General features: G+C 48.4%; 1 protein-coding gene and 1 pseudogene across 1 annotated transcript; one reads left to right on the top strand and one right to left on the bottom strand.

Annotated features, from left to right (window-relative positions):
- On the bottom strand, nucleotides 1-27,852 carry Cpn1 (carboxypeptidase N subunit 1). Its single transcript, XM_032892027.1, has 9 exons — nucleotides 27,434-27,852; nucleotides 21,507-21,703; nucleotides 15,654-15,809; nucleotides 15,275-15,457; nucleotides 13,445-13,556; nucleotides 10,279-10,418; nucleotides 8,294-8,393; nucleotides 4,537-4,655; nucleotides 1-328 (listed from the first exon to the last, which is right to left on the bottom strand). Exons 1-9 carry the CDS (start codon nucleotides 27,654-27,656, stop codon nucleotides 185-187), a joined length of 1,374 nt encoding a protein of 457 aa, XP_032747918.1. The 5' UTR covers nucleotides 27,657-27,852; the 3' UTR covers nucleotides 1-184.
- LOC116894730 lies at nucleotides 16,804-18,060 on the top strand (annotated as a pseudogene).
- Nucleotides 27,853-27,878: the final 26 nt, after the last annotated feature.

Consider the following 27,878-nt stretch of genomic DNA (forward strand, 5'->3'; position numbering starts at 1 on the left):
TGGAAGGTTCGGACTCCTTTAATGCTGGCCCAAGGAAGGCTTGATCCTGGGACAAACAGAAACACTCGGAACTGTTCGGTACGTGCCTGCGTCTACATATGTCCCAGATAAGAAAAGAGAAGTGTGGCCATGGGGGTTTGAGAGCAGGGATGGCCTCGCTGTGTGTGGCCCTGGGTGCTGGGCTTCATGCGGGGCCCCTGTGCCGCTTTGCTGCCTGGTCTTTCTTTCTGGATGTCCGGGGCTGCTTTGCCCTGCTTCCCTGTCCTCGGCCAGGAGCTTTCTGCACAGGGTGCACCTGAGTCGTGCTTCGCTTGAGCTGGAAGTCAACCTGCAAAGGCAAGGCAGAAGCTAAGCTCCTGTTCGGACCCCCACACACACACCTGCTGCCCCAGGTTCTACCACACACACACACCTGCTGCCCCAGGTTCTACCACACACACACACACCTGCTGCCCCAGGTTCTAACACACACACCACACACACACCTGCTGCCCCAGGTTCTACCACACACACACCTGCTGCCCCAGGTTCCCACACACACACACCCCTGCCCCAGGTTTCTACCACACACACACACACTGCTGCCCCAGGTTCCACCACACACACCCTGCTGCCCCAGGTTCCCACCACACACACACACACACCTGCTGCCCCAGGTTCCCCCACACACACACACACACACACACACAGACACACACACACCTGCCCCAGGTTCACACACACACACCTGTCCCCAGGTTCCACACACACACACCTGCTGCCCAGGTTCTACACACACACACACACACACACACACACACACACACACACACACACACACACACACCTGTTCTGCCCCAGGTTCACACCACACACACACCTGCCCCAGGTTCTACACACACACACCCTGCTGCCCAGGTTCTACCACACACACACCTGCTGCCCCAGGTTCTACCACACACACACCTGTTGCCCCAGGTTCTAATGGTGCCACAGAGTTGGCAATAGTTTCCCAAAACAGTGGCACAGAATTAATCACTGGTGACATGAAGTGTGTGGTGGCTGGATGGACTAAATGTATGGTTGTTTTTTTTAACTTTTTAAAAATGTATTTACTGTATGTCTATAAGTACACGGTCTTCATGCACGCCAGGAAAGACATCAGATCACATTATAGATGGTTGTGAGCCACTATGTGGTTGTTGGGAACTGAACTCGTGACCTCTGGAAGAGCAGCCATTGCTCTTAACCCCCGAGTCCCAAGTGTGTTTTTCTCATACGTACAAATTGCATTTCCACTTATACCCCGCTTAGGGCAAGAGTGCTGATGGAAAGGTAAAGGGGACTTAATCTTTCCCCCTCCTGCTGGCTGTGTGAGCCACTATATGCTAATGAGTGTTTCAACCTTCTGCCATGAATGGCCACGCATGCGGCACAGCAACAGAGATGACAGAGAATGTCTGGTTCCATTGTTTCTTTTCTTTCTGAGACAGGGTCTCACTATGTTGTAGCCCTGCTGCTTCAAAGTTGCTCTTAGACCAGGCTGGCCTTGAACTCACAGAGATCCACCTGCCTCGGTGTCCAGAGTGCTAGGATTAAAGGTGTGTGCCACCACATCCCCCTAAATTCTTAAAGCCCAAGATTTCTGTCCTGCGATCTCCCAAGGGCTGTCTACAACTGTCCTCTGGCCATGGGACGAAAGTGGAAAGATGTTGTGGATTGGGCGTGGGACTCTGGGTGTGGAGCCCTCATAAACAGGGAAAGAGGAGGGAATGACACCAAGTCCTAAGTACATTCCCTGGGGCTTCTCTGGCAACCCCTCCCTGTAATAGCCTGAACCACGGAAGCCTGGGGAGTTAAAAACATACCACGTGGTCTCCTGCCTCTTCCATAAAACTCCATAGCCAGATTTTCTGCTAGTTCTATAAAAGGGAGGGGGTCAGAGCCAACTGCAGGAGGCCGGTTCCTACTTCCCAGTTAGTAAACACCTAAGCCTAAGAAAGGACAAAAGACAGGGGTGGGCAAGAAGAGGAGCACAGGGCAGAGGAGAAAGAAAGGCCCCAACTCGGGAGGGAGGCGGGGACCACAGAGAAAGCCAGGCTCTGGAAGACATTTTAATCCTCTTAATTGTAACAACATCAAAAACAAGAGAAAAATCCTTTAGTAAACATCTTTTTTTTTTCTTCCCTCAAGCAAGTAGTTAACAGCTCTAAAATTAATACGGAAGGGAAGTGGATAAACACGCTGGTAGCTCTTACTGTCTGGGACTACTGCATCCAAATGACAGATTGTGCCTGTGGGTTATTCTTGACACACTGAGTGGTTATGCTAGTTTATTTAAAGGATATGTAGGGGGTAAAATAGGCATAACTCAATATGCTGTGGAGCTGTTGACATTTGGCAGCGAACAGACTTGCCTACAGTACACTGCGGCGGCTGCTGAGCGTTTGATTTTAGGGTGGGATAGGGAAGAAAGAGGATTGGCTGGTTGGGAAATAGGGCTCTGCACGATGGAGGGGTGTCTTCCCTCCCCCCAGTCGGTCATATAAAGCACTTGTCCTACAAGTGTGAAGACCTGAGTTTGAATCCTGGAAACCCCTGGAAGCAAGGCACCACAGGGAGTTTGTATAATCCCAGTGACCCTCCGTGGAGACTGGAGGCAGAGATGGAACCTCCCTGGCAGCTCCCAGGCCAGCTGGCCTAGAGCACACACAGGGAGCAGCAGCAGACAGCAAAAGGACACTGCCGCAAATAAGGTGGCAGGCAAGGGCTGACACCTGACATTGTCCTTGACCTCCACGGCCCCATTCCCCACAAACACTCTCTCTCTCTCTCTCTCTCTCTCTCTCTCTCTCTCTCTCTCTCTCACACACACACACACACACACACACACACACACACACACACACACATTCACACACACATTCACACACACATTCACACACACACACACTCACACACACACACACACACACACACACTCACACACACACACACACACACTCACACACACACACACACACACACACACACACACACACACACACATACACACACACTCACACACACATACTCACACACTCACATACACACACACACTCATACACACACCCACACACTCACACACACACTCATACACACACTCACACACACTCACACACACATACACACACATACATATACACACACACATACACATACACACACACATACACACACACTCACACTCACATATACACACACATACACATACACACACACACACTCTCAAACATATTCAGAGAGAGACACAGAAACAGAGACAGAGACAGAGACAGAGACAGAGAGAGGTAGGAGTAGGGGTGGGTTCGGGGGTGACGATGATCTCTAAGTTTCCCCAAGGAATTTTTAAAAGACCCGAAGCTCTCTTTGGTTGCACAGGGTTCTGGGAACAGGCTGAGAGCATGGGGTTGAGACCCTGCCACACATCAGGTGGTGAATCCCACTCCCATCTCATTGCATGATACCTACGGGTTGTTGTGAAGGTTAAAATGGATAATTCTGGAAAGCGCTCCTGCAGGACCTGATGCCTGGCACTGAGTACCACATGTAAAAAGCTCATTGCTGGAGCTCCGGGAGGACTGACGTCCATGCCCCTTTACACTCTGAGGTTCTAACCTTCTAAAGTGAAAAAGTTCCGGGCTGTAAATCAATTTGTTCTTTGCTCCTCATCCTTTCTATAAAGGAGAGTTGTGGAGAGTTGAGGACTGGAAGTGGCTGGTCCTTGGTGGCAGCCATGGGAAAGTGAGCCTGAGACCACAGGGCACAGTCGGTTTGCGGAGCGCCACCTAGTGGTGGTTCTTGTTTATGGCCTTGAATAAAAGCCAGTGCTATCTGGGGAAATCTCCAGCGCTTACTAACCAGCCTTTATAACACCTCTACGGACCCGTGCTTCATCTTTGCGATTCCTGAGGATTAAGTGTGCACTGGCTGGTTTTGTGAGTCAACATGACACATGCTAGAGTCATCAGAGAGGAAGGAGCCTCAGCTGAGAAAAAGGCCTCCATGAGATCCAGCTGTAAGGTATTTTCTCTATCTGCGATCAAGGGGAAGGACCCAGCCTCTGGTGGGTGGTGCCATCCGTGGGCTGGCGGTCCTAGATCTATAAGAAAGCAGGCTGAGGGGTTGGGGATTTAGCCAGTGGTAGAGCGCTTGCCTAGCATGCGTGAAGGCCCTGGGTTCTGTCTCCAGCTCCGAAAAAAAAAAAAAAAAAAAAAAAAAAAAAAAAAAAAAAGCAGGCTGAGACGGTCAGTAAACAGCACCCTCCACGGCTTCTGCATCAGCTCCTGCCTCCAGGAACCTGCCCTGTTTGAGTTCCTGTCTTGACTTCTCCCCAAATTGTTTTTTGGTCACAGCAAAAGAAACCCTGACAATGACAAAGTATTAGCACCAGTTTACAGAGGAGGAAGGAAGATGAGAGAGACAGGCAGTGCCAGAGATGCGCCAGGAAACGTCAAGAAGGAACAACCCAGCAATGGGACGTTGAAGATGGCATTCACAGGTCAGGTTGAGGCTTACCAGTGTTGGTCCCGCAGGCCCCACGGTCACAGTCACTGTTTTGGGCTCATACCCTGGTGCCTTGGCAGTGACCGAGTAAGTACCTGGAAGCAGCAGCCGGAAATAATCCCCGTGTTCACCTAAACATCAGAAGGATGTAATTTAGTCAGCTGATTTCAAATATGCTTCAGTCCGAACCTGTCCGGGACAGTTTGAGCTGACCACAAGCCTGGTTTGTTTTGTTTCTTTCTCCTCGAAGTTTGACAGCTAAACCATTCAGAAGAATGTTCCTCACGGGGAGTCACTCCTGGAAAGGTTTCACTGTGCTGTGCCTCACACTACAGTCTGTTCTAAATCCTGGGTCTAAAGCAGACTTGTGCCCAGTAGAAAGTCGCTAAGAAAGAGAAAAGGGGAGAGGGGGAAATGTCTGCCTGATACTTTGCCTGATAAGAAAACGCTGAGCCCTCTGGCATTCAAAAGGCCGTTTAGAAGAAAAGAACGTGGGAAGAAATAAAGATGAGTGCCCTAGTCTCAAGTTGTAGGGAGGCAGATTTTGCCAGAGAGAAGCAGAAACTTCTGTGATGAACAGCTTCCAACGAAAGAAACGAACTATCGTATAGATGAGCGTGTACTCAGGAGCTGAGTCAAGACCCTGGAAAGGCTACATACCGAGCCATGCACAATCTAACCAGCAAACCCCAGCATCCAGGTTGGACACCCACCACCCAGGGGCGTTAAACATGAAGAGTCAGACCAAATGACCACTAAACGGTCTGCCTTGCGAATCCTACTTTTCTCACCCCACCCCCATCTCTCTTTTGAGACGACAGGGTCTCGTGTGACCCAAGCTAGCATCAAAGTCATTATGCAGGAGGGCCCCTCGAAATCATGATCTTCCTATCTCAGCCTTCCGAGTCTTGGGATGACAGGATGTGCTACCATGCCAGCCGGAGAATATTTTTAAGACAGGGTCTTATATAGCCCCAAACTAGTTATTCTGCCTGAAGATAGCCTCAACCCCAACCCCCACCTCCCACCCACAGTTCTGGGATTATACGAATTACAAGCCTAATTTCTGTGGTGCTGGGACTGAGCCCAGGGCGTCCTGCACACAAGGTAAGCCTACTAGCAACAGTCACATTTCCAGCCCTCACTGATTATAATTTCTTCCATCACCTTCAGAAGAAAGTGAAAGAGAAAATAAAAATTAAAAAGAAGCCTATTATTTTAGGGCAGGGTTGTAGAATTTGGGCTAATGATCGTTCATCCCTTGAGAATCAATTGTGAAGGTGTCTAGAGAGATGGCTCGGGAAATTAAGAGCCCTGGCTGCTCTTGGAGAGGACCTGGATTTGGTTTCCAGCTCCCACATGGTGGTTCACAACTGTCTCTAACTCCAGTAACTCCAGTTCTTGGGGTTCAGATGCCCCCTCCTGGCCTCCGTGGGTACTGCATGTATATGGTACAATTACAGACATGCAGGTGAGATGCCCACACAGAGACCAAAGCATACATAAAATCTTTAAAGAGAGATAAGTAAAAGCTGAGCATGTTGGACCCCTCAGGGGAATCAGGAGTTCAAGGCCAGCCTCAGTCAGACCCTGCCTCAGGAAACAAATGAACAACAACAAAAAGAGGCACTTGCCACCAAGCTGAGGGTCTGAGTTGAATTCCTAGAACTCACACTCACTGTGGCACAAGTGTGCTCTTACGGATCCATGCCAAAAATAAACAAGTTACTGAAAAAGTAATGAATATGAAAGATAAATACATTCAACGAGGAGTGACACTGGCCACCAGGTGTGACGGTGTGCACCTTCACTACCAACACTTCACCTCTGAGACGAAGACTAGGATCTCTGTGAGTTCAAGGCCAGCCTGGTCTGAATTGTGAGTTCCAGGCCAGCCAGTACTACATCGTGAGAAATAAAACAAAGAACAATACAGGCAGTAGTAAGGACATTTTTTTCTGATATTATTAAATGTCTGAAATGTATCTCTCTCCTTCCTTCCTTCCTTCTTCCTTCCTTCTTATTTTTGTTTATCTTTTTTTCTTTCTCACTTTTTTTTCTTTTGGACAGGATCTCAGGCCTTCCAGTCCGGTCTCAGCCTCACAATGTAGCCTCTTGCCAGTCTTAGGAGTTCCAGGGATGAGCTTGAGTGCTCCCGGATGCTAGGATAGGTGTGAGCCAACATGCTGAGCTGATCCTGACCCCAGAGCTTCCTGCGTGTTAGGTAAGTGCTTTACTAAGCTACACCTCAGCTCTGTAATTTACTTCCAAACACTTGAGGAATACAGGGTGTCATTATGTGCATGTTGGACAGTTTAGGTTGTATCCAGAAACGGTTATTGTCTTAATTGGGGGCTCTTGCTCAGGGGTGATTAGCAATTGTGTTACAAAAGCTCCATTTCTAGATGTTTCTTCAAAGAGGGCTTTGGCTCTCTCCACCTATAACCAACACCAGGTGCTTCGCTAAGTAGCACAGTCAGTGTTCCTAGAGCAGTGAGTTCTAATCCTCACGACAGATCCTGAAAGCGGGGCCTAACTGTGGTATTCATTCTTAGTGGCTATGACATTTCAGAGACTTCCCCCACCCTTTTTAATGAGAAAGAACCAAGGCCAGCAGTCAGTGTTCCCAGGGATGGTGCTGAAGTTTGACCCCTCCGAACTCCTGTGTGCAGCTGCTGGGCTGGAAGATTCCCCATCCTGCCAGACTGAGGTGACAGCTTCTAGAACTCTGCCTTTCCTTAAACAAGCCTGTCTCTGAAGAGCCCTGGGCCCACCTCTAAGGACACGAAGCAGAGAGTTCTTCTAGGCTGGACAGACAGCATGATCTGTGAGCTGCTTGCTTGGTAGCAAACGAGGTTGTTTCGGGAGGTGAGTAGCTACTGCTGTCTATGAAAACTCAACACAGAGGAACTCCTAAGACTGGCAGGAGGTCAATTCAGCTGGGACAGTCAGCAAGGAGACAAGCCGGGCATGCCTGAGAGGCTGACTAGCCTGGCATGTCTGTGAGGTGTCCTGTGTTAGCTGAGGTGAGAGCGCCTGCCCACTGCTGGGTGACCTGGTCCGTGTAAGTAGAGAAAAGGAGCTGAGTCCTAGCATGCAGAAGCTCATAGCTCCATCTCCTCATGGTGATCTGAGTTCCCTAGAAGCTTCAAGTTCCTGCCGCCCTGAGCCCCATCTACAATGGATTAGACTCTGGAGCTGTGAACCACAAGCCCTTTCTCCCCTAAGTTGCTTTTTTCAGAGTACTTTATCATAGCAACAGCAAGAAGAAACCCAGCCAATGCCCTTCCAGAATGTTCTAGGTGGCTCCATAATTACCCTCCACTGTTTACCTTGCCTCAGACCCAGCCTATAGGAGGAATCTGTTAGCTTTGTCTGAATGGACACGTGGGAAATACCTGAGCCAGAGGGAGAATAAACATGAGAGTCGTGGTCCTTCTTGACCTATTGCTCTCCATCTTTATTAATGGTGTCTAGCCCAGAAATACTCCCAACAAGGCTGTCTCCACAGCGGTTCCTGGGCTCTGACCAGGGGCTCCATTCGCTTCAAGGGTACTCGCTCCCTGCTCTATGAACCTGCTCACTCCAGAAGTAGAAGCAATTCCTTATCCACGCCTTAGCTGCTTGACACAGCGTTTCCTTTTCGCTCCCGTACACGGTACCCACCCTCCTCTCAGTGTCCATGATGGCTTACGAGTTGGTCTTTCCGGCTTACAAACTGGTCCCCAGTGCTTCCGAAGGACATGAGGGGCAGAAACTCCCTTCCTACCTGAAGTGACATCGTGGTTGATGCCGGTGACGGAAATGACAGCCCCTGTGAGGTTGTTATAGTTCTCGTCAAGCACCATTCCCTTGATGCCCTGGTGAACCTGCAGGAGAGAGCGGCCACTGAGAGTTAGGGTCACAGCAGGGGGGGGGAGGTTCTGGCCTTTCTCCCTTCTCATGGGTCTTCACTGTTCCTCATAACCCCTCCTCAGTAGAGGGAGTGACCCTGCTACTCTGTCACAGCTGCCTTTCTTCTCAAAGTTCCTGTGCAGGTGAGGAGGCGACAGTCACCATTAGCAGCCCAGTCTCAAATGTTTGGGTGTTTTACCTGCATGTGTGTCTTTGCACCATGTGCCTGCCTGTCGCTGGGAGAGGCCAGCAGAGGGCCTCAGACCCCTGGGACTACTGTCACAAATGTCTGTGAGTCACCATGAAGATACTGGAAATCAAACTCAGATCTTCTGAAAGAGGACCCAGTACTCTCAACTGCCAAGCCACCTCTCCACAGTCTCCTGCTAGTCTAATCTTGAATTTTGTTTTAATTAAGAAACTTTAGGGGTTGGAGAGATGGCTCAGCGGTTAAGAGCACCGGCTGCTCTTCCAGAGGTCCTGAGTTCAATTCCCAGCAACCACAGGGTGGCTCACAACCATCTGTAATGGGATCCGATGCCCTCTGATGCCCTCTTCTGGTGTATCTGAAGACAGCCACAGTGTACTCACAAACCCGCATACATGAAATAAATAAATACATCTTTGAAGAAGAAAGAAAGGAACTTTAGATTGTGATGTGTCGAGGTGGCTCAGTGGTGAAAGGCATTTGCTGCTGAGGCTGACATCTGAGTTTGATCTTGGGACCCAAATGGTGGAAGCAGAGAACAGGCTCCCTTCCACAACTTGCTTTCTGATTTCCACACAAACAGGTATGAGTGCGGGTGCAAGCATGCATGCACGCACACATAAAAACATGCAAACACACATATACAAACATGCACACACGTGTGCACACACGCACACACGCTTAAAATAAATTGTGCTAATACTAACCCTGTGAATTGTACAGCCCGGTTTATCACGCACATTTGCAGTGTGTGCCTCTCTTCTAGAACTCTCTTCATCTGACGACACTGAAACCGCTTTCCATAAATTGAAAGTCTCCATTCCTCCCATCTCTACCCCACCTCCTGCTCTTCCAGCCCCAGCCACCATTCTGCGTTCTGTCTGTGCGGTTGCATGAATTCTATCTAAACACATGGAGTCATAGCTTGTTGCACGTAGCGTAATGTCCTCAGGGTCCAGCCTTGCTAAGGTGTGTGTCAGAGCTTACTTAATTTTGAAAGCTTCCCTTCCTCCCTTCCTCCCTTCCTTCCTTCCTTCCTTCTCCTTCCTTCTTTTCCTTCTCTGTCTGTCTGGTTGCCTGTCTGTCTGTCTGACTGACTTCACTTCTTTGGGACTTAACAGTGCTGAATAATATAACAATTTTATTCTAATTGTGGTTGCTTTCGTGGGTCTGAAGACACAACTCTGGGTTTCTCACATGCTAAGCAAGAGCTTTATCACTGAGCTAAAACTTCAGCCTGATTTTTAATTTTCTGGAAGCTTAGTCACACTGCTTAACATAGAAGCGACATCACGTTTCACTGGGAGCACCTAAGGGGTCCAGTTTCTCCACCTCCTCTGAAGCCTTGTCTTTCCTGTTTCTGACAGGAGCCTCTGCCATGCACTTGAGGCAGCAGCTCCCTGTGGCTGCTGATTCTGAGCGGGTTTTGGGTGTGGAGCTTGGCTTGTTTCCACTGGACCCATTCTAGAGGGCCCTGCTTATAGTAAAGTTTTGGACAGACACTTGTGTTCCAGGACATTGAGGGGAAAACATCCAGGAGTAGAGTGCTAGTTGAATGGAGTCAGAGCTGGGGCCCGGGCCCAAGCCTGTGGCAACCCCAGCCGCCATTGGAAGCATATTGCAACCAGGAGAGTCAAAGAGCAAGGTTTTACCTGTTCCAAGAACTGGATTAAGGCTTCCCGGTTACCCAGCCACTCCCTTTGCAGCTCCTCTTGCCGGGGAAACTTGTTGCAACTCAGCTCTAGGGTGATCTCAAAGCAGTTGGTATGGAGGTAATTGAAGTCTTGCATGCCTAGGGAAAGAGACAGCGGCTGGTCTTTGTGTCCAGGCACCCACCATTGCCACAGCCCATCTTTCTCGTTAGTCACAGTTTCTCCTCTACATCTTCATCAGCTTCTCCTTGAATTCTTGACATCTGTTGACTTTACTCTACACAGATGTACTGGCTGGTTCTGTGTGTCAACTTGACACAAGCTGGAGTTATCACAGAGAAAGGAGCCTCCCTTGAGGAAATGCCTCCATGAGACCCAGCTGTAAGGCATTTTCTCAACTAGTGATCAAAGGGGGAGGACCCATTGTGGGTGGTGCCATCCCTGGGCTGGTGGTCTTGGGTTTTGTAAGAAAGCAAGCTGAGCAAGCCAGGGGAAGCAAGCCAGTAAGAAACATCCCTCCATGGCCTCTGCATCAGCTCCTGCTTCCTGACCTGCTTGAGTTCCAGTCCTGACTTCCTTTGGTGATGAACAGCAATGTAGAAGTGTAAGCTGAATAAACCCTTTCCTCACCAACTTGCTTCTTGGTCATGGTGTTTGTGCAGGAATAGGAACCCTGACTAAGAAAACAGAGTTGTTCCTGAGTCTCAGGCTGAATCCTTCATGTTTCTTCCGTTTCGTGATTGAATTCCCCTTCCGAGTGTGTTCGCATGTGTAGATGCTTGAGGAAGTATCGGGTGTCCTGCTCTATCAGTCTTTGTCTTACTCCCTTGACAGAAGGTTCCTCACCTGATCCTGGAGCTAAGCTCACCCCTAGCAAGTACAAAAACTCTCCTGTCTCCTCTCAAGTGCCAAGGTGATGGGAACTTGGCCTCAGGTCCTCACACTTGTGCACCAAGGGCTGCGGCCCACTGTACACCTCTACGACCCCTGATTTCTCTTGTGCCTCTCATTGCTGTCTGCCTCTTAGTTGAGTGCTCACAGGCGCTGCTTTCAGGGGATGGCATTTCTCTTTGAGCTGCGATGTCTCTAGACCTGAGAGATGAATGGAGAAGGATGCTCGCTTCTGAGAGATGTCTCGCAGCTAGGCACACAAACACCATCTGAAAATGGCCCAGCAAACTTGACTCACGGAAAAGCGGTAGACATCTGTGTTTTAGTTTTTCTCTACCAAATACTGGCTTCTTCTGTGTGTTCATATTATTCAATTGTCTGATTGAATCAACTGTTTCGGTATATTTCTGATTATTAGAATGACGTTTATATTGTCCCTTCACGTGGATTAAAATTCATCAATTCAAGGACATCTAGTCAGGCTTAAGTGACCAACCGAGTCACTGTCATTTCTGATTATTTTTATAGCATATATATTCTCTGAAATTTACATATGCAGTGGCTAAGGTAACACCATCTTATCCAGACCTAATCTGGTCTGCTCAAATGTTTCTCAGTCCTCTACTGCAGATAACTGTTACGTTGTATCTGAAATAACTATATATTGTGCCAAAAGCAAAGGTTACAAGATTACTCTGACCCTCATCTAACGCTGATGCAACTGTGTAGCCCTGCCTACCCTGGAACTCACTATGTAGACAAGGCTGGCCTCGGACTCACAGAATCTTCCTGCCTCTGCCTGTGGGTTTTGTCTTTAAAAACACTAAACCCTGAGCTTTGGCACCAATGCTGTGAGATGTGAGTTGGCTCATGGTTGCCAGCCCAAATTAAAGGATTTTTATTCTCTAATTGGCTTAATCAGCACAGCTGCCTGCATTTCTCTCACATGGAATTATTAGACATAGAATCTTAAAATGATATGAAATCACAAAGGACCCATCACAAAGGCACAATAGCCCTGCGGGCTGGGGGGAGGGGAGAACAAAGCTGGAGGTCTCACTTCTGATATCAAAGGTTCACTAATCAAAATAATCCAGTACTGCTGTAAGGACAGAGTTAGGTAGACGGAAGGCAGAGCCCAGGAACTCTGGTAAATACGCTCAAATAATTTTTGATAAGGGTGAAAAATGTTTTAGCAAATGGTGGTAATAAAACTTGTATCCCATACACAAAGACTAAATAAAAAGTTCGTTCCATGTATAATGTCACACAAAGATGTGAACGTTGGCTCACAGCTGTGATCCCAGCCCTCAGGAGGCAGAACGAGGCAGGAGAGTTAAGTTCCAGGTCACTTGAGCTACAGAGCAAGACGCTGTATAAAAAAATCAATATAGGTGTCCAGCACCATGGTTCAGCCCTTTAAGGGATGGCAGAGGCAGAAGCAGGAGGATCTCTATGGGCTCAAGGTTAGCCTGGGCTACACAGCAGGTTCCAGGCCTGCCTGGGCTACATAGTGAAGCTCTGTCTCAAATACAGAGACCGGCAACCATAACTGAACAACTGGCTTCTTCCCATGCACTAAAGGCCCCTAGAGGGCGGGGCCATCCAGCCAAACACAGATCACTGAGCCTTACTCTTGAGAGTTTGACTCAGGACACACAGGATGTTGTTATGTCTGACAACTTCTCAGGATACTGTGGTCAGAGACCTCACTGCTGAGACAATCACTGTGATTGACCTAATCAATCATTGTTAATCTTGGGATAGTGCAGGTTTGGCTGAGGGTGGAAATTCTCTGAGGAAGCATGGGCCAAGCTGTTGCCTGAAGCTCATGTCTGTCTTTCTTTAGAAAACAGCATTTAGAAGACAGGTGTTTCTAACTGTTTTACTTAAAGAACCAAAACTATGAGGCGAGTGTGGTATCAGGCTTAGTTAGAGACAGGGAAATGAGAGCACAGAGAGGCCATGCAATTAGCCTAAACCACACAGCTGGCACACCAACAAGATTAATTCCAAGCCAATTTAATCTCAGAGACCACACCCTTCCCTGGGCCTCACTCTTTTTCTCCTATGCGCCAACAGACTAGGGCATGAAACACTAGTTTTATAAAACCACATACTACCCCCTCCCTGGTCTTTCAGGGTCCTGAATAGACTATTAAAATGACAGCTTGGAAGCTCTCTATTTCTCTAATCCCCATCCCAAGTATTCCCCATTGTGTCTGTCCCTGAGAAGTCGTCTCCCCCTCAGCGGGCCATTCCCAGGACTGCTCACCCTTGCTTAGAGAATACCAGGACGCCCCATTGGTGATGCCGTCTGGAAAGTAGTCCCCACAGTTCCAACCTTGGTGCATCCATCCATGTGCATAGGAGTAGACCTTGGCCAGCTAAAGGAAAAGCAGAAAATGCCTGAGGGCAATCTTGACCCCCCAGCAGTGGCTCAGGTGCCCAACCAGGGGACGCCAAGAGGCCACAAGGACACACACAGTTCATTCTATGCTTCAATGCAAGGGGGTGTCAGAAATAGAAGGAGGTGCTGAAGTGGTGATGGTGGTGGTGATGATGGTGGTGGTAATGGTGGTAATGGTGGTGGTAATGGTGGTAATGGTGGTGGTAATGGTGGTGATGATGGTGGTGGTGGTGATGATGGTGGTGGTGGTGGGATGGTGGTGGTGGTGGTGATGATGGTGGTGGTGGTGGTGGTGGTGGTGGTGGTGGTGGTGGGTGGTGGTGGGTGGTGGTGATGGTGGTGGTGGTGGTGATGATGGTGGTGGTGGTGGTGGTGGTGGTGATGGTGATGGTGGGTGATGGTGGTGGTGATGGTGGTGGTGGTGGTGATGATGGTGGTGATGGTGGTGATGGTGGTGGTGGTGATGGTGATGGTGGTGGTGATGGTGGTGATGGTGATGTGATGGATGGTGTGTGTGAGCATCCATGTAAGTGAGCATGATTCAGATTACAGGTAGAAGTTCTGGATCATTCTTGAGCTCTGCCTCCCTCCCTCTCTCTGCTGGCTATTTTGAGACAGGGTCTCACTCTGTCGTCCAGGCTGGTTTTGAACTCAATCCTCCTGCCTCAGCTTTCCAGATGCTCAAGCTGCTCCCGGAAGCCCTGTATTCTGGTGTTTCCACTTTCTCGGGATAAATCTGTCATGTTGCAAAGGGAGGGATGACAGCAGATTGTCTACAAGGAGGTCCTTGAACCATTTTCCAGCTGAATTTAATGAAGGAAATCAAAGATTGCCTAAGGTCAAGATGTATGTGATCTGACAGACAAGGGATGTGTGTTGGAAAGAGAGGCGTGTGATTAGGCTCTCTATAACTATAACACCTACTACTTTTTAATAATTAAAAAAACTTTTTGAGACATCTTGCCCTAGGTGTCCCGATCTCACTCTAGACCAGGCTGGCCTCAAACTCACAGAGAACCACCTGCCTCTGCCTCCCAGGTGCTGGGACTAAAGGTGTGCACCACCACCACCTGGCTCTATACTCATGTTTTAAAATAAGATTTAGATGTGTGTCTCTGTGTGTCTGTTGCGTGGGTGTGTACATGTGGGTGCAGCTGTCCCTGGAACCCAGAAGTGTCGGATCCCCTGGGGCTCTCCTTGTTGTGTTTTGAGCTGACCAACACAAATGCTGGCAGCAGAACTGGGGTCCTCAGTGACAGCAGCAAGAACTCTTAGCTGCTGAGCCACCTCTCCAGCCTCTGCCCCATTGTTTTGTATTATTACTTAGATCTTAATTTGCATAGCCTGTTTCATATTAAAATAGACATATCCTCGTAAAACTGTAAGTTAGACTCAAAATTCATATTCTACTGCATTGACTTAAGGACAGTGTGGATCGCTTTCAGGGTTATTCTCACTCGTCAACAGCTTTAGAATTCTTGTCATCGTAGCAATTATAAAACGTTTTGATTTAATCATCCCTGGATTCTGGTTCACTCCCAGAAATAAAACGGAACTTGCTAGACGGCCCCTCCCAAGCGGACCCTGTCTTCTGTAACTGTCTGTGAACCTGTTGCTATGGGGGTCATGTCTCTGAATGAATTTCATCTCTGAGCCTCACACTACCCCTCTGGGACGAGCTGCCATTCTACCTACCGTCTGGAAGAGCTCGTCATCCGGTGTGGGGGAATTGGAGGTGCGATGGGGACTTCGGAACCTGTGTTCCAGTGACTTGTCATATGGGTAATTGGCCACCACAGCCCCGCCGTGCATATTGGCTGAGAGAACGAAGTTTAAGGATCGAATCCACTGGATCACTGCCCGGGTCTCTGGTTCCACCTGTGAAGAGACCAGAGGTTGGCAGCCAAGCTGTGGCTGAGCGGCCACATGGCCCCTTGGAGGATGCTGTCAAGAAGGGGCCTGTGGAGCCAGGATGCTGAATTCCTGATGGTTCTGTTGCTATGAAGAGTGCTTGGCACGCAGCAAGCCATGCAGCTGAGATTTACTGGCTTCTGTTACCCTTTTCATCTCCTACCTGACTTTTCCAGTTGTCAGGGAGGGGCAGGTGGTGGTTGGGGCCGCCATACTTCGAATTGTAGTAGAAATAGGTATTGAGATCCGGGAAGTTTCGGTTCAGGTCCACCCCATTTGCATTGTTCCTACCAACCAGATACCCAGATGTGTTTGGGCCCTAGGAGGAGAAATGGAGAGAGGAAAGATGAGTGGTTAAGACAGAGCCGTATACTTCAAGAGTGTGGTGTGACTTTTAAAAGTACTAGTTACTATTCTAGTTCCGTGATAAAATACCATGACCAAAATCAACTTAAGAAAAAAATGGTTTGGGGTTGGGGATTTAGCTCAGTGGTAGAGCACTTGCCTAGCAAGCGCAAGGCCCTGGGTTCGGTCCTCAGCTCCAGAAAAAAAGAAAAAAATGGTTTATTTTAGCTCATGGTTCCAAAGTGAGAGGGAGGGATGGACAGACAGACGGACAGATGGAAGGAGGAGTGAGATTACTATGGTCCCGAAGGCAGAGCTATTGGCAGTTTGGTTACTGGTGGAGAGGACTTTCTTCAGTGCTGTAGCCACAAGCAAAACGTCCACGCTCCAATAATTGACCCTTCACCCACACTAGTCACACTCACTGGGTCACATACACAAGCAAGAGGCATGAAAGTTGAGGGGTGACCAGATGTGGGGGATGGAGAACAGCAGAAGTTAGAGAGGACAATACTTTAGACACATGTACGAAACTACATCAAGAGACCCTTATGTATAATTAACATATGTTAATAAAACCTAATTACGAAACATTAGGAGCTTTATCTTCTGAGTAACCCCTGGATGCCTTGATTTCTCTGTTTATGGTCCAGGTTTTATCACCTTTTGTTCGCATAGCCACTCACCCACTCACTCACCCATCCAGTCCAAAACCATCCATTTACGCTTCGTCTATCCAAAACCCTCAGACAATGGGAAAAGGGCTAAGTGAGATATTCTTCTAGCCCCATAGGAATTCATAGTCACACGGGGAGCTAGACACATTCATGAATAGATACAAAATGGTATAATACAGATGTGTTAAGATTCCCATTAGGGCTGGGGCTTAGCTCAGTTATTAAAAGTGCTTGCCTAGCAAGCCCTCTCTCCGTTCAGTCCCCAGCACTGCAGAAAACCAGCACGCTGGCATGCGGTTCAGAAGCTCAAGGTCATGCTTTGCCACATCGCAAGTTCAAGGCCAGGCTGGGCAATATGAAGTCCTGTTTCAGAGTGCAGTGTATATTGTGGGGGGAGGTCATTAAAATTACTTTCTGTCCCTCCCCCCCGCCCCAACCCGGTCGTGGTCAGTCAAGCCAGTGTCTACGCCATGAGCAGCTTGAGGACCCATGAGTACTGGGACTGTGGAGCCCACCTCCTCAGCTGGGGTAATCAAAACATGGTTGGGGCATTAGTGAAGCATTTGAGGCCATTAACATCACTAACAAAGAGAGGACGGCTGTAAAAATTCTCAAGCCAGTGAAGAAAAAGAAGATAAAATGAGAGAGAGGTTAAGATTCTGGAGAACCTTCGTGGTGGAACAAATATCATTAAGCTGATCGACACTGTAAAGGACCCTGTGTCAAGGACACCAGCTTTGGTATTTGAATATATCAATAACATAGATTTTAAGCAACTCTACTTTATCCTGACTGACTCTGACATCTGGTTTTATATGTATGAACTACTTAAGGCTCTGGATTACTTCCACAGCAAGTGAACCAGGCACAAGGATGTGAAACCTCACGATGTCAGGATAGATCACCAACAAAAAAACCTCCAACTGATTGACCGGGGTCTGGTGGAGTTCTACCGTTCTGCTCAGAAGTACAGTGTTCCAGTAGCCTCGAGGTACTTCACAGGACCAGAGCTCCTTGTGGACCATCAGGTGTAGGACTACAGCTTGGATATGTGGAGCTTGGGCTGTATAATAGCGAGCATGCTATTCCGAAAGGAGCCGTCCTTCCATGGGCAGGACAGCTATGACCAGCTTGTTGGAATTGCCAAGGCTCTGGGAACAGATGAGCTGTATGGATATCTGAAGAAGTACCACATAGACCTAGGTCCACACTTCAATGATATCCTGGGACAACATTCATAGAAGCGCGGGGAAAACTTTATCCATAGTGAGAACAGTCACCTTGTCAGCCCCGAGGCCCTAGATCTTCTTGACAACCTCCTGCGGTTATGACCATCAACAAAGATTGACCGCCAGAGAGGCCATGGAGCACCCATGCTTCTACCGGGAGGTGAAGGAGCAGCCCCAGCCTTGTGCTGAGAACACTGTGTTTCCAGTGATCTCACCACAGCAGGATGAAGCCTGGAGAGTCGACGCTCCCCCCCACCCTTGGCCTTGTGAGGAAAACCTTACTGTTTCTCAGCACGTCTTTGTGAGGATGCTGCTTTGATGCACCACTTTAAAAAAAAGACTGTTTTCATTCACAACCATAGCTACAGCTGGAAAGTTAGTCTTCAAGCAGGTCCAAGAGGGAGGAAAACGGTCCATTAGGATTTATTCAGGAAAGCCCTCACGGGTGCAAAAAGGCACACGCCATCTTTCCTTTTTTTAACCCTGTGACCAACAGGTCTGGCTGCAGTCAGGATGGTGGGCATTTGCAGCTCTGATAGGTCATACACGAATGCGATGGCCAAGAAGTCTCTTGCATGCAGGCGCTGGCTTGAGGGTAAGGTGTCCCGTGACTCCTGCAGCTGGCTGGAGAGCGACGGCCATGGCTGGTGGGAGGGAGTGGGACTCTTGGAGCAAGTGTCAAAGCTTTATAGATCCCTGTGCTAACCATCATATTAGCAAAAAGCTAAGCTTTGTGTTCTGTTTGTGTGTGTGTGTGTGTGTGTGTGTGTGTGTGTGTGTGTGTGTGTGTGTGTTTGAAAAGTTCTCAGGGAGCACTTCCCCTCGGGATGGAGGTCCTCTAACTCAATGACCAGACCGAGCCCACCGGGTGCATTTAGAGAGAGGATTTGGTTTATTGTCGGGATACACAGGCAGGCACCTGTGGGCGCTTCAGTCACTTTCGGGGGCCCACGGAACCAAGGATGGGCTTTTTATAGGATTCTGGGGAGCAGAAGCAAGCATACAGAAGCAGATGCATGGTTACAGGGATATAATTGGTGGATTCTAATGTGGCAAGGGTTCAGCCCGGGGGCAAGTTTCCTAGCTACCTTCCTGGAACATAACGACTGACTCGGCCCCCCAAAGGTTTAGCCCGGGGGCAAGTTCCCTAGCTACCTTCCTGAAACATAAGACTGACTCGGCCCCCCACCAGGGTGTGGGACCTCTCCCGGGGCTTTTCTCATTGTCAGGCGCTCAACCGCAGTCGTCCTGTTGCCATGCCTTCAACCATACACATCTTGCTTGGCAGCCGCTGTGTACTCAGTGTTCTAACCTTTCCCTGAACCAGTCATCTTAAGTACAGCCTTGCAAAATGGCGTTACTGCTGCTAAGCTGGGGTCTTTCATGTTTAAATAGGGCTGATTTCACTTGTGGGATTGGTCACTGACATGGCTTGCCCTAGTCCAGTCTCCTTGGCTACTGTCACGCCTCAGTACTGGGGACCTAACTTGCTTGAGATACCCACCACATCACACCTAGGGTCTCTTCAGTAACCATTTCATAATGCCATACATTTTTATAAGGTTGGATTTTTTTTTTTTTTTTTTGGTTCTTTTTTTTCGGAGCTGGGGACCGAACCCAGGGCCTTGCGCTTCCTTGGCAAGCGCTCTACCACTGAGCTAAATCCCCAACCCCTGGTTGGATTGTTTGAAAACATCTGCTTACATTCCAAATTCCAATAAACTTGTACTGGTGTGGGTAGCAGGTCCACTTCTAAATGCAGATTCTATTTTGCCGTTTGGCCTGTGGGAACTTAAAAAGCAAATGCAACTCTCTTTTTGATGGTATGGAGTTGACTCTATAGATTAAAATAAGATCTCGGGCCAGTGATGTGGCAGGTAAAAGCACTTGCAGCCAACACCAATGACCTGATGTGGAAGGGGAACCTACTCCCATGAGTTGTCCTCTTCCACCCCTGGCCCGTGGCATGTAAACACACTCACAATGAATAAAGTTAAAAAAATTACTTTGTGTGTCATTGGAGAAGGTGGCTGGTGTCCACTACAGTCCTGTGGACTGAGTGGGTACAGCTCAAATTGTTGGCTATTCCCGGAAGGGGTGCCAATAAACCTCATTTCCTATTGGGAACTCAGAGATGGACTGCCATTCACATTTTCTCTAAGAATCTTTGTCATTCTCAGAGTTTCCCTTTTTACATGGCATCCCACTCATATTTTATTCTTGGATTGCACAGGGAACATGACATTTTAAAAAGTGCTCTTAAGGTACCTACATAATTTCTGCTCCCGTGCAAACATTTAGCCGACTTTAGAGTTTGGTGTGCTCCTCCAGGGCAGGGGCTTTCTCACGGCTTCTCGTTCTTAGCAGTGTAGCTCTTAACTGTCAATCTAATGGCAACAGGCTTTACCCTTTGATTTTGTACACGGCTGGCCATTAGTTAGGCGGGTAAGGAAGGGCTCTCTGGGATGGGGGCTGCGGCTTGGTGTCAGAAGGCTTGCTTAGAATGTGTGAGGTTTCTGGATTTCATCTCCAGCAGAGCCAAAAGAGAGGAAGGGGAAGAAAAAGAAGTCAGAGTGGGGAGAGAACAGGAGGAAGAAGAGGAAGAGGAGGGAGGAGGGAAGGAGGAGGGAGGGAGGGGGGAGGGGAGGGAGGGAGGGGGGGGAGGAGGGGGGGAAGGAGGGAGGTGGAGGGGAGGAGGGAGGGAAGAACAGTAACATCACCTAAAGGAAAGTTCCCAGGTTCCCATAAACAGAGCAAATGGTGTAACAGATCCCGACTGCTGCTGCAACGAATTACCACAAACGTGTCCATTTAAAACAATGGCGGGCTGGAGAGATGGCTCAGCGGTTAAGAGCACTGACTGCTCTTCCAGAGGTCCTGAGTTCAAATCCCCAGCAACCACATGGTGGCTCCCAACCATCTGTAATGGGATCCGATGCCCTCTTCTGGTGTGTCTGAGTACAGTTACAGTGTACTCACATATATAAGTAAATCTTTAAAAACAAAACAATGGCAACTTTTCATCTGGAGTTCTGAGGGCTGAAATGGGTGTCACAGTGACGCACCAGCAAGATTTGAGGGAATCTTTCCCTGACCTCCATGACTTCTAGAAACCATCCCCACTCCTAGGTGTATGATTCTTTTTCCACAGAAACTGATGCTAGGCATAGTGGCACCGCTAAAACCAGTCACCTGGAACCCTGAGTCAGGAGGGTCCTAGGCAGGAGACCTGCTTTGCTGCGTTCTAGCCTAGGCAAATTTTCAAGCTCCTGTCTCAGAATTTAAAAAATATGAAAACAAGGCTGGGGAATGTAGTTCAGTGGTGGAGCACTGACTAGCACATTTAAAGTCTCAACAGCCCCCCCCCCCAATCTAGAATTAATTCCCCACCCTAAGATTTGGGGAAAGTTTGTGCTCTTCCGCTACAAGTACAGGAAGGTGGGTATATTTTCCCATTTACAAGGCGTTGCAGAGGAATTTCCACATCTGTTCCCATAACAAGATCTTGAGGTTAGCTGGGCTGGTGTTGGGATCAGGGGTTCAAACAGCGCCCGCCCACTAACTGCCTGAGCGCTTAAACCGCCTGCAGGGGTAGAGCACTTCAGCGTTCTCCAGTCTTAAGCCTTTGCCCCTTCCTGCACCCCAGCAGTTGTACCTTTTGTTCTTCAACTGATATTTACAACGGAACATATGACACACTGCCTACTGGCACTCGTTTCATAAGATGTCGTTAGTTATTTCACAAATCTCCCTCGGACCGCGTACCTGGGCAGCAGCCACCTCGTAGCCGTCAGGGTTCATGGATGGAAGGATGTGAATGCGGGTGTCCTGGATGAGGCGCAGGATGCGCTGGTTCCGGTTCCGGAACTCCTCGCAGAGGAATTCCGACAGCTGCAGCAGCAGTTCGCGGCCCAGCACCTCGTTCCCGTGCATGTTCCCCACGTACTTGACTTCCGGTTCCACTGGCACAGAAACAAAACCCAGCTCTTGAAGGGGCAGGCAGGAGGACCATGGATTCAAGGTCAGTTTTGTCTACACAGTGAGTTCCACACTAACTTGGGACTCAAAAATCCTGTCTAACCCCACTCTACCCCCGCATTCCGTCCCCCAACTCACCCCACCCCCAATCCCTGATCCAAAACGGAAAGGCAATCTCAGGCTTTGATTAGGTCTTTCCTACCAATCCCCTTCCTAATAAATTGTTGACCAGGATAATAATGGCCATCATTTATTGAACCCCAAGTATACTAGCCATTGAGGTTCGGCATTGCTAATCCTAACAGAAAACTTGTGGAGTAGGTCCCATAGCCTCGGAGTGAAGAGGTGAGGGCTGGATGCTAAGTAACTTGTCTGAGGCTGCCGGGCAAAGTAGACATCAGTGCGCAGAGAGCACTCAGTCCCACCCAGAAGAGTGCATGCGCAAAGACACACCCACCACCCCAATCTTTCTGAACGATGGCTTTTCCCCCAAAACTGCTCTTGGTCCTGGTAAAATCTTTCCAGTTGAAGATGTATTGTTTGGCATGTGGGGCTCTGATAGCCGGAAAGCATGTCTTGCGGCATGAGAGAGAAAGGAATCTACTTCTGCCTGGGTCTTTACTCTCCCTTTGGCCACATTAACTGTCAACGTTTGTCAGATGGGGGGTTCTGTAAAAGCCTCTCGCTCAGTGGTTCTCAGCTTCCTAATGCCTTGACCCTTTAATACAGTTCCTCATGACCCACAACCATAAACTTACTTTATCTCTCCTTCACATCTTACTACTGTTATGAATCGTAATGCAAATATTTGATATGCAGGATGTCTGATAGGCGATCCCAAAGGGATTTTTGGCCCACGTGTTAAGAACTGCTGCTCTAGGGTCACCAAATGTGAGAGGCTGTGCTCCCCTTTCAACAAAAGCTCTTCCGGCGCTGCCCTCTTTTCTACCCAGCATATGTCTGCTTCTCTGGTTGTTGATTCTCTTCCTCTTCGTCTCCCTATTTCCTTGCTGCCCTTGCTGGTCCAGTTCAAACGAAGTCTGAGCTCTTCTGGTTAGGAGGGAGTCTCTGTGGCTTTCCTTTCATGGTACTTACTGTTCTGGACTCTACCTATGTATGCTCATGGCTTATTTCCTCAACGGGACCTAGCATTAGCCGAGTAGATGACCTTAGCATATCTTTAGAAAGAAAAAAAAAAAAAAAACCTCGTCATTATTTATCTTTAGAGTAACTCATCACAAGAAGCCTCTCTGATGAATGCTTTCCCACAAGGATCATGCTTTAGGAAATACCATGCAGGTATCTAAAAGGGTCTCTCTCAGCAGCCCCAGACTGCTCTGGAACTTGTTGTCTAGACCGGTGTGGTCTCACAGAATTCCTTCTGCTTCTGCTTGCTGAGGGCTGAGAATAAAGGCATGCAGCACACTTCCAGCCCATCCCTCAGCTTTCTTTTTAAGGAAATGTTGGTGCTAATAATTAGGTTGTCTATCTAGGTGTTTGTCTTTGGTAAAATACAATTTGGGAAATCTCTTTAGTTCCCTCTATTCTCGTGGCTGTCCAATGCAATGGTAACGCTGTGAGACTCAGGTGCAGGAGTCGCTGGTCTATTTCCCCCAGCGTTGGGCTGTGTTCAGTCAGTGTTCGCTAGCGAACCCTCTGCTTTTAAACAATAGAGACAGGAGACGGCTGTCTTGTAATGAGCATTGCCAGCGGTTCTTTTGGCTGGCGCTCCCGCACCCTCAAACCTACGTCGTTATTAACACGTCTCCCATGAAGTCTCCCTGCATCTGAGTGGATCATTAACATCAGTGGGGAGCGGATAAAAACTTTTCTGTAAAGGACGTGGAAGGGCCCCGACATGGAATCTTTGGGCTTTGTGGACAGCGTTTATCTCTGTCCCAGCTCTTCAGCTCTTTCGGTATAAGTCAGCACAGATCAGTCACGGAGTGTGATAGCAGTTCCTTAAAACTCCATTCACCTGCTAAAAGCAGCTGGGTGGAGCCCCTTTGTCCGGCTCCATCCCGAGCATCTTTAAAACTCTTCAGTTGGAGTCTCTCTTAGCTCAAAGTAAAGACCAAGGCGGCTCCACCTGATTCTCACTCCCAAGTGAGCTCAATGCTCTCAACCATTTGGCTCGGATCTCAGTGCCTCTGCTGGAACTACATATGCCAATCGCCCTCTGCCTCCTGGGGAACTGCATTCTCTTTTTCCTTAGCCTGTCATGCCCTCCCACTCAGAGACCCTTCGGATCTCTGCTCAACACCACTTGAGGCAGAGGAACCTTTGGGAGAGAGTGGCCTCCTCTGCTAACCTGTGGATTGTTGCACAGGATGCCCATCTCTCCTTCCGGTTTAAGCTCTTCCTATAGCACTTTCTCCATCTGACATACCTACTGCCCCATTCATTGCTGGTCTGCAATATATATATATTCTGCTATAATTCAGCCTTATTAGGGCAAAGTCTGTATTACTCTTTGTTGTCCTTCCAAAGCCTATTGAAGTGTCAGCACGCCTGCCTGAAAGGTCTGTCTGTCTGTCTGTCTTTCTTTCTTCCTTCTTTCCTTTCTTTCTTTCTTTAAGATTAATTTACTTATTTCACGTATGTGGGTACACTGTAGCTGTCTTCAGACACACCAGAAGAGGGCATCAGATCTCATTACAGATGGTTGTGAGCCACCATGTAACCACATCGGAATTGAACTAGGACCTCTGGAAGTCAGTGCTCTTAACCACTGCACCATCTCTCCAGTCCCCAAGTTCTTTCTTTATAAGGATCTTTCTCTCTCTCTCTCTCTCTCTCTCTCTCTCTCTCTCTCTCTCTCTCTCTCTCTCTCTCTCCCCTTCTGGTTTACCATTTAATTCTATGTACATGTGTCTGCATGGTCCGTAGAGCCCTTCAGAGGGTGCCAGACCCACTTGAGCTGGAGTTTCAGGTGTTCGTGAGCTGCTGGGTGCTTGGAGCCCAACTTGGGGCCTCTATAAGAACAGCAAATGCTCTCCTAACTGCTGAGCCATCTCGCCAGCCCCATCAAAAGTTCTAGTAGGCGATGGGTAAATATTTGTAGAATGAAGGAATGTAAGGAGCAAATGGAAGAACTGCTAACTCAGGGGAAAAGCCTGCCCTGTCTACCACAGCCTCAAGGAAGACCCTGAGTGCCGGAAGTATGGGGGCACCAAGGAGGGGCGTGGACTAGAACCTCACAAAATCCATCAACACCAGCGGAAGGCAGGTACTCAAGGCTCTAACCCCAGAATCATTGGCTCTTCTTGAGAGTGATATTGAACTTCGAGTTGGAAGAGGCTAGTCCGGGTCTCAAAATGGAGCATCCAAAGGAACCAGAGCAGCTGAGGAAGCTGTTTATTGGTGGTCTGAGCTTTGAAACACAGATGATAAGCTTAAAGAGAACATTTTTGAGAAATGGGGCACACTTACAGACTGTGTGGTAAAGAGATCCTCAAACAAAACGTTCCAGACTTTGGTTTTGTGACCCTGTGTCGAAAAGAGGTGGATGCTGCAATGTGTGCTCGGCCACACAAAGGAACCAAAGAGCTGTTTCTAGAGAGGATTCTGTAAAACCTGGTGCCCATTTGCGGTGAAGAAGATTTTTGTTGGTGGTATTAAAGAGGATACAGAAGAATATAATCTGAGAGACTAACCAAGATTGAAACCATAGAAGGGGAAGATAGGCAGAGTGGGAAAAAGGATTTGCTTTTGTAACTTTTGATGATCATGACACAGTTGATAAATTGTTGTTCAGGCTATTAATCTAGTAAAAGGCCCTTTCTAAACAAAGAGATGCAGTCTGCTGGATGGAGGTTGTGGAGGTGGATCTGGCAACTTTTATTGGAAACCTTTTTGGAAGAGGAGGCAGGTGGTGGCAGCAGAGCATGGAGATGGTGGATATAATGGATTTTATGGTGGCAACTATGGTGGTGGTCGGTTACAGTAGTAGAAATGGAGGTGGTCAGGATATGGAACCTGGATATTTGGAGGAGGAGGATATGATGGTTACAATGAAGGAGGAAATTTTGGTGGAGGTAACTATGGTGGTGGTGGGAACTATAATGACTTTGGAAATTATAGTGGACAGCAACAATCTAATTATGGACCCATGAAGGGGGGCAGTTTTGGTGGAAGAAGCTCAGGCAGTCCCTATGGTGGTGGCTATGGATCTGGAGGTGGAAGTGGTGGATATGGTAGCAGAAGGTTTTAAAATAAAACAAACAAACGGCTACAGTTCTTAGCAGGAGAGAGAGCGAGGAGTTGTCAGGAAAGCTGCAGGTTACTTTGAGACAGTCGTCCTAAATGCATTAGAGGAACTGTAAAAATCTGCCACAGAAGGAACGATGATCCATAGTCAGAAAAGTTACTGCAGCTTAAACAGGAAGCCCTTCTTGTTCAGGACTGTCATAGCCACAGTTTGCAAAAGTGCAGCTATCGATTAATGCAATGTAGTGTCAATTAGATGTACATTCCTGAGGTCTTTTATCTGTTGTAGCTTTGTCTTTTTCTTTTTCTTTTCATTACATCAGGTATATTGCCCTGTAAATTGTGGTAGTGGTACCAGGAATAAAAAATTAAGGAATTTTTAACTTTTCAAAAAAAAAAAAAATTTAGAAGCTCTCGTGGTCAATACCACATTGGACCTTTAAAGCAAGAGAGCAGGAAGACTATATTAGTATCGAGAGAAATGATTCTGGCCTCTTTTGGGCAAGTTGGTGGGTTTAGCTCAAGAGACCATTGGGAGCTTCGTGCAAAGATTCAAGGCAGAGTATAATGAAGGACGGAGTGCAGTTGGGATACCGGAGGGAAAGAGCTTTGCCGTTGACCCTCTGAGGGAGGGTCTGAAATAAGACGTGTCACTTAACTATGTCACCACTGCTACAAACAAAGCAACAAGAGCGTCGGCGTTCATCAATATTTGAGCAGCTGATGAGACAAGGTAACTGCTCGTTACACAACCAAGAAAGATGCCAGAGAGCTGTGTTGACTACACAGACGAAGAACTAAGAAAAAGCGACAGCAGGATTCCCTTTTACATTTGAGATGTAGGATGGATAACATGGCCGAAAGGACAGATGTCGACCGATGTAAATGCTAGGTCTCCGTGAGTGCTTCCGTTTTCCTAGTTTTGCCTCTTCTGGTTTCTAGTTTTTTCAGCTGGTTGGTTGTTTTGAGATTTTTTTTTTTTTTTAATGTTTCCAGGCTGGTCATGAACTAATTTTTGAAGCGAACACAGATTGCTTTGGTAACAGAAGCAAACTAACAAGAAAGCAAGCCAATATCCCAACCCCCCAAACTCTCTCTAGGACACCACGTTGTTTCTGGAAGGGATCTACCTGATCCCTCAGGAGAACTAGGAGGCCAACCATTTCTGCTATGTTCTTAAGTCGTTGGATTTTGATAGCGGGAGTGAGAGAAAAAGACCCAGAGTGTGAGGGAAAGGAGGGGAGGGTGGAGGGAACAGGAAGAAGACACCCTTTACCCATGGAGTTCTGAGCAAACAGAACTAGAAAAAAGGAATACGCTGGAGTCGCAGCTCCCCAGGGGCTAGGGAAGCTTGAGAACCAAGTGGTGCCAGCTGCCTTCTCGGGGGAGGAAGAGGTAATGTATTTGTATATAGAGAACTCCACTGTTGCTGCGACCACGGTCTCTGGGTTTGTAGAGGAAGGGAGTTCTTGGCCCAACACCCCCCAGAACAACTCGAGACTTACAGGGTTCATGGGTCCCAGGATAGTCGCTAAACTCCAGCACGTAGAGGTACCTCCCCTTCACGCTGCGCCCGATGTTGTAGAGCCGCGTGATGTCCGGGCATTGGTTGTGCACCTTGTACAGCGTCCGCACGAGGTCGTCGTAGCGGTGGTGACGAAAGGTCACCGGGGTAACAAACTTGGAGAGGAGGAGGAGGGGCAGGAAGGCTGAGGGCAGGTCTGGCATCTCGAGGAGCTTCTAAGCGGCTCTGAAATGTGCCTTCCCGCTCTCTCCAAGCAATCCTTTGCCTGTTGGGATCCAGAGTAGCCGCCTCGCACCCGCCGCACCTGCAGGAGGCTGGGGACCCGCCTCTGCTACGCTGGGAATTATTTCTGTGGCCCCGGGATAGCCACGTTGCCCTCCGGACTCATTTCTCTTCCCCTCCTAAACCTGGAAAACCTTTTGGAA

Source organism: Rattus rattus, chromosome 2 (genome assembly GCF_011064425.1).
Source record: "Rattus rattus isolate New Zealand chromosome 2, Rrattus_CSIRO_v1, whole genome shotgun sequence".
Taxonomy (NCBI): Eukaryota; Metazoa; Chordata; class Mammalia; order Rodentia; family Muridae; genus Rattus; species Rattus rattus.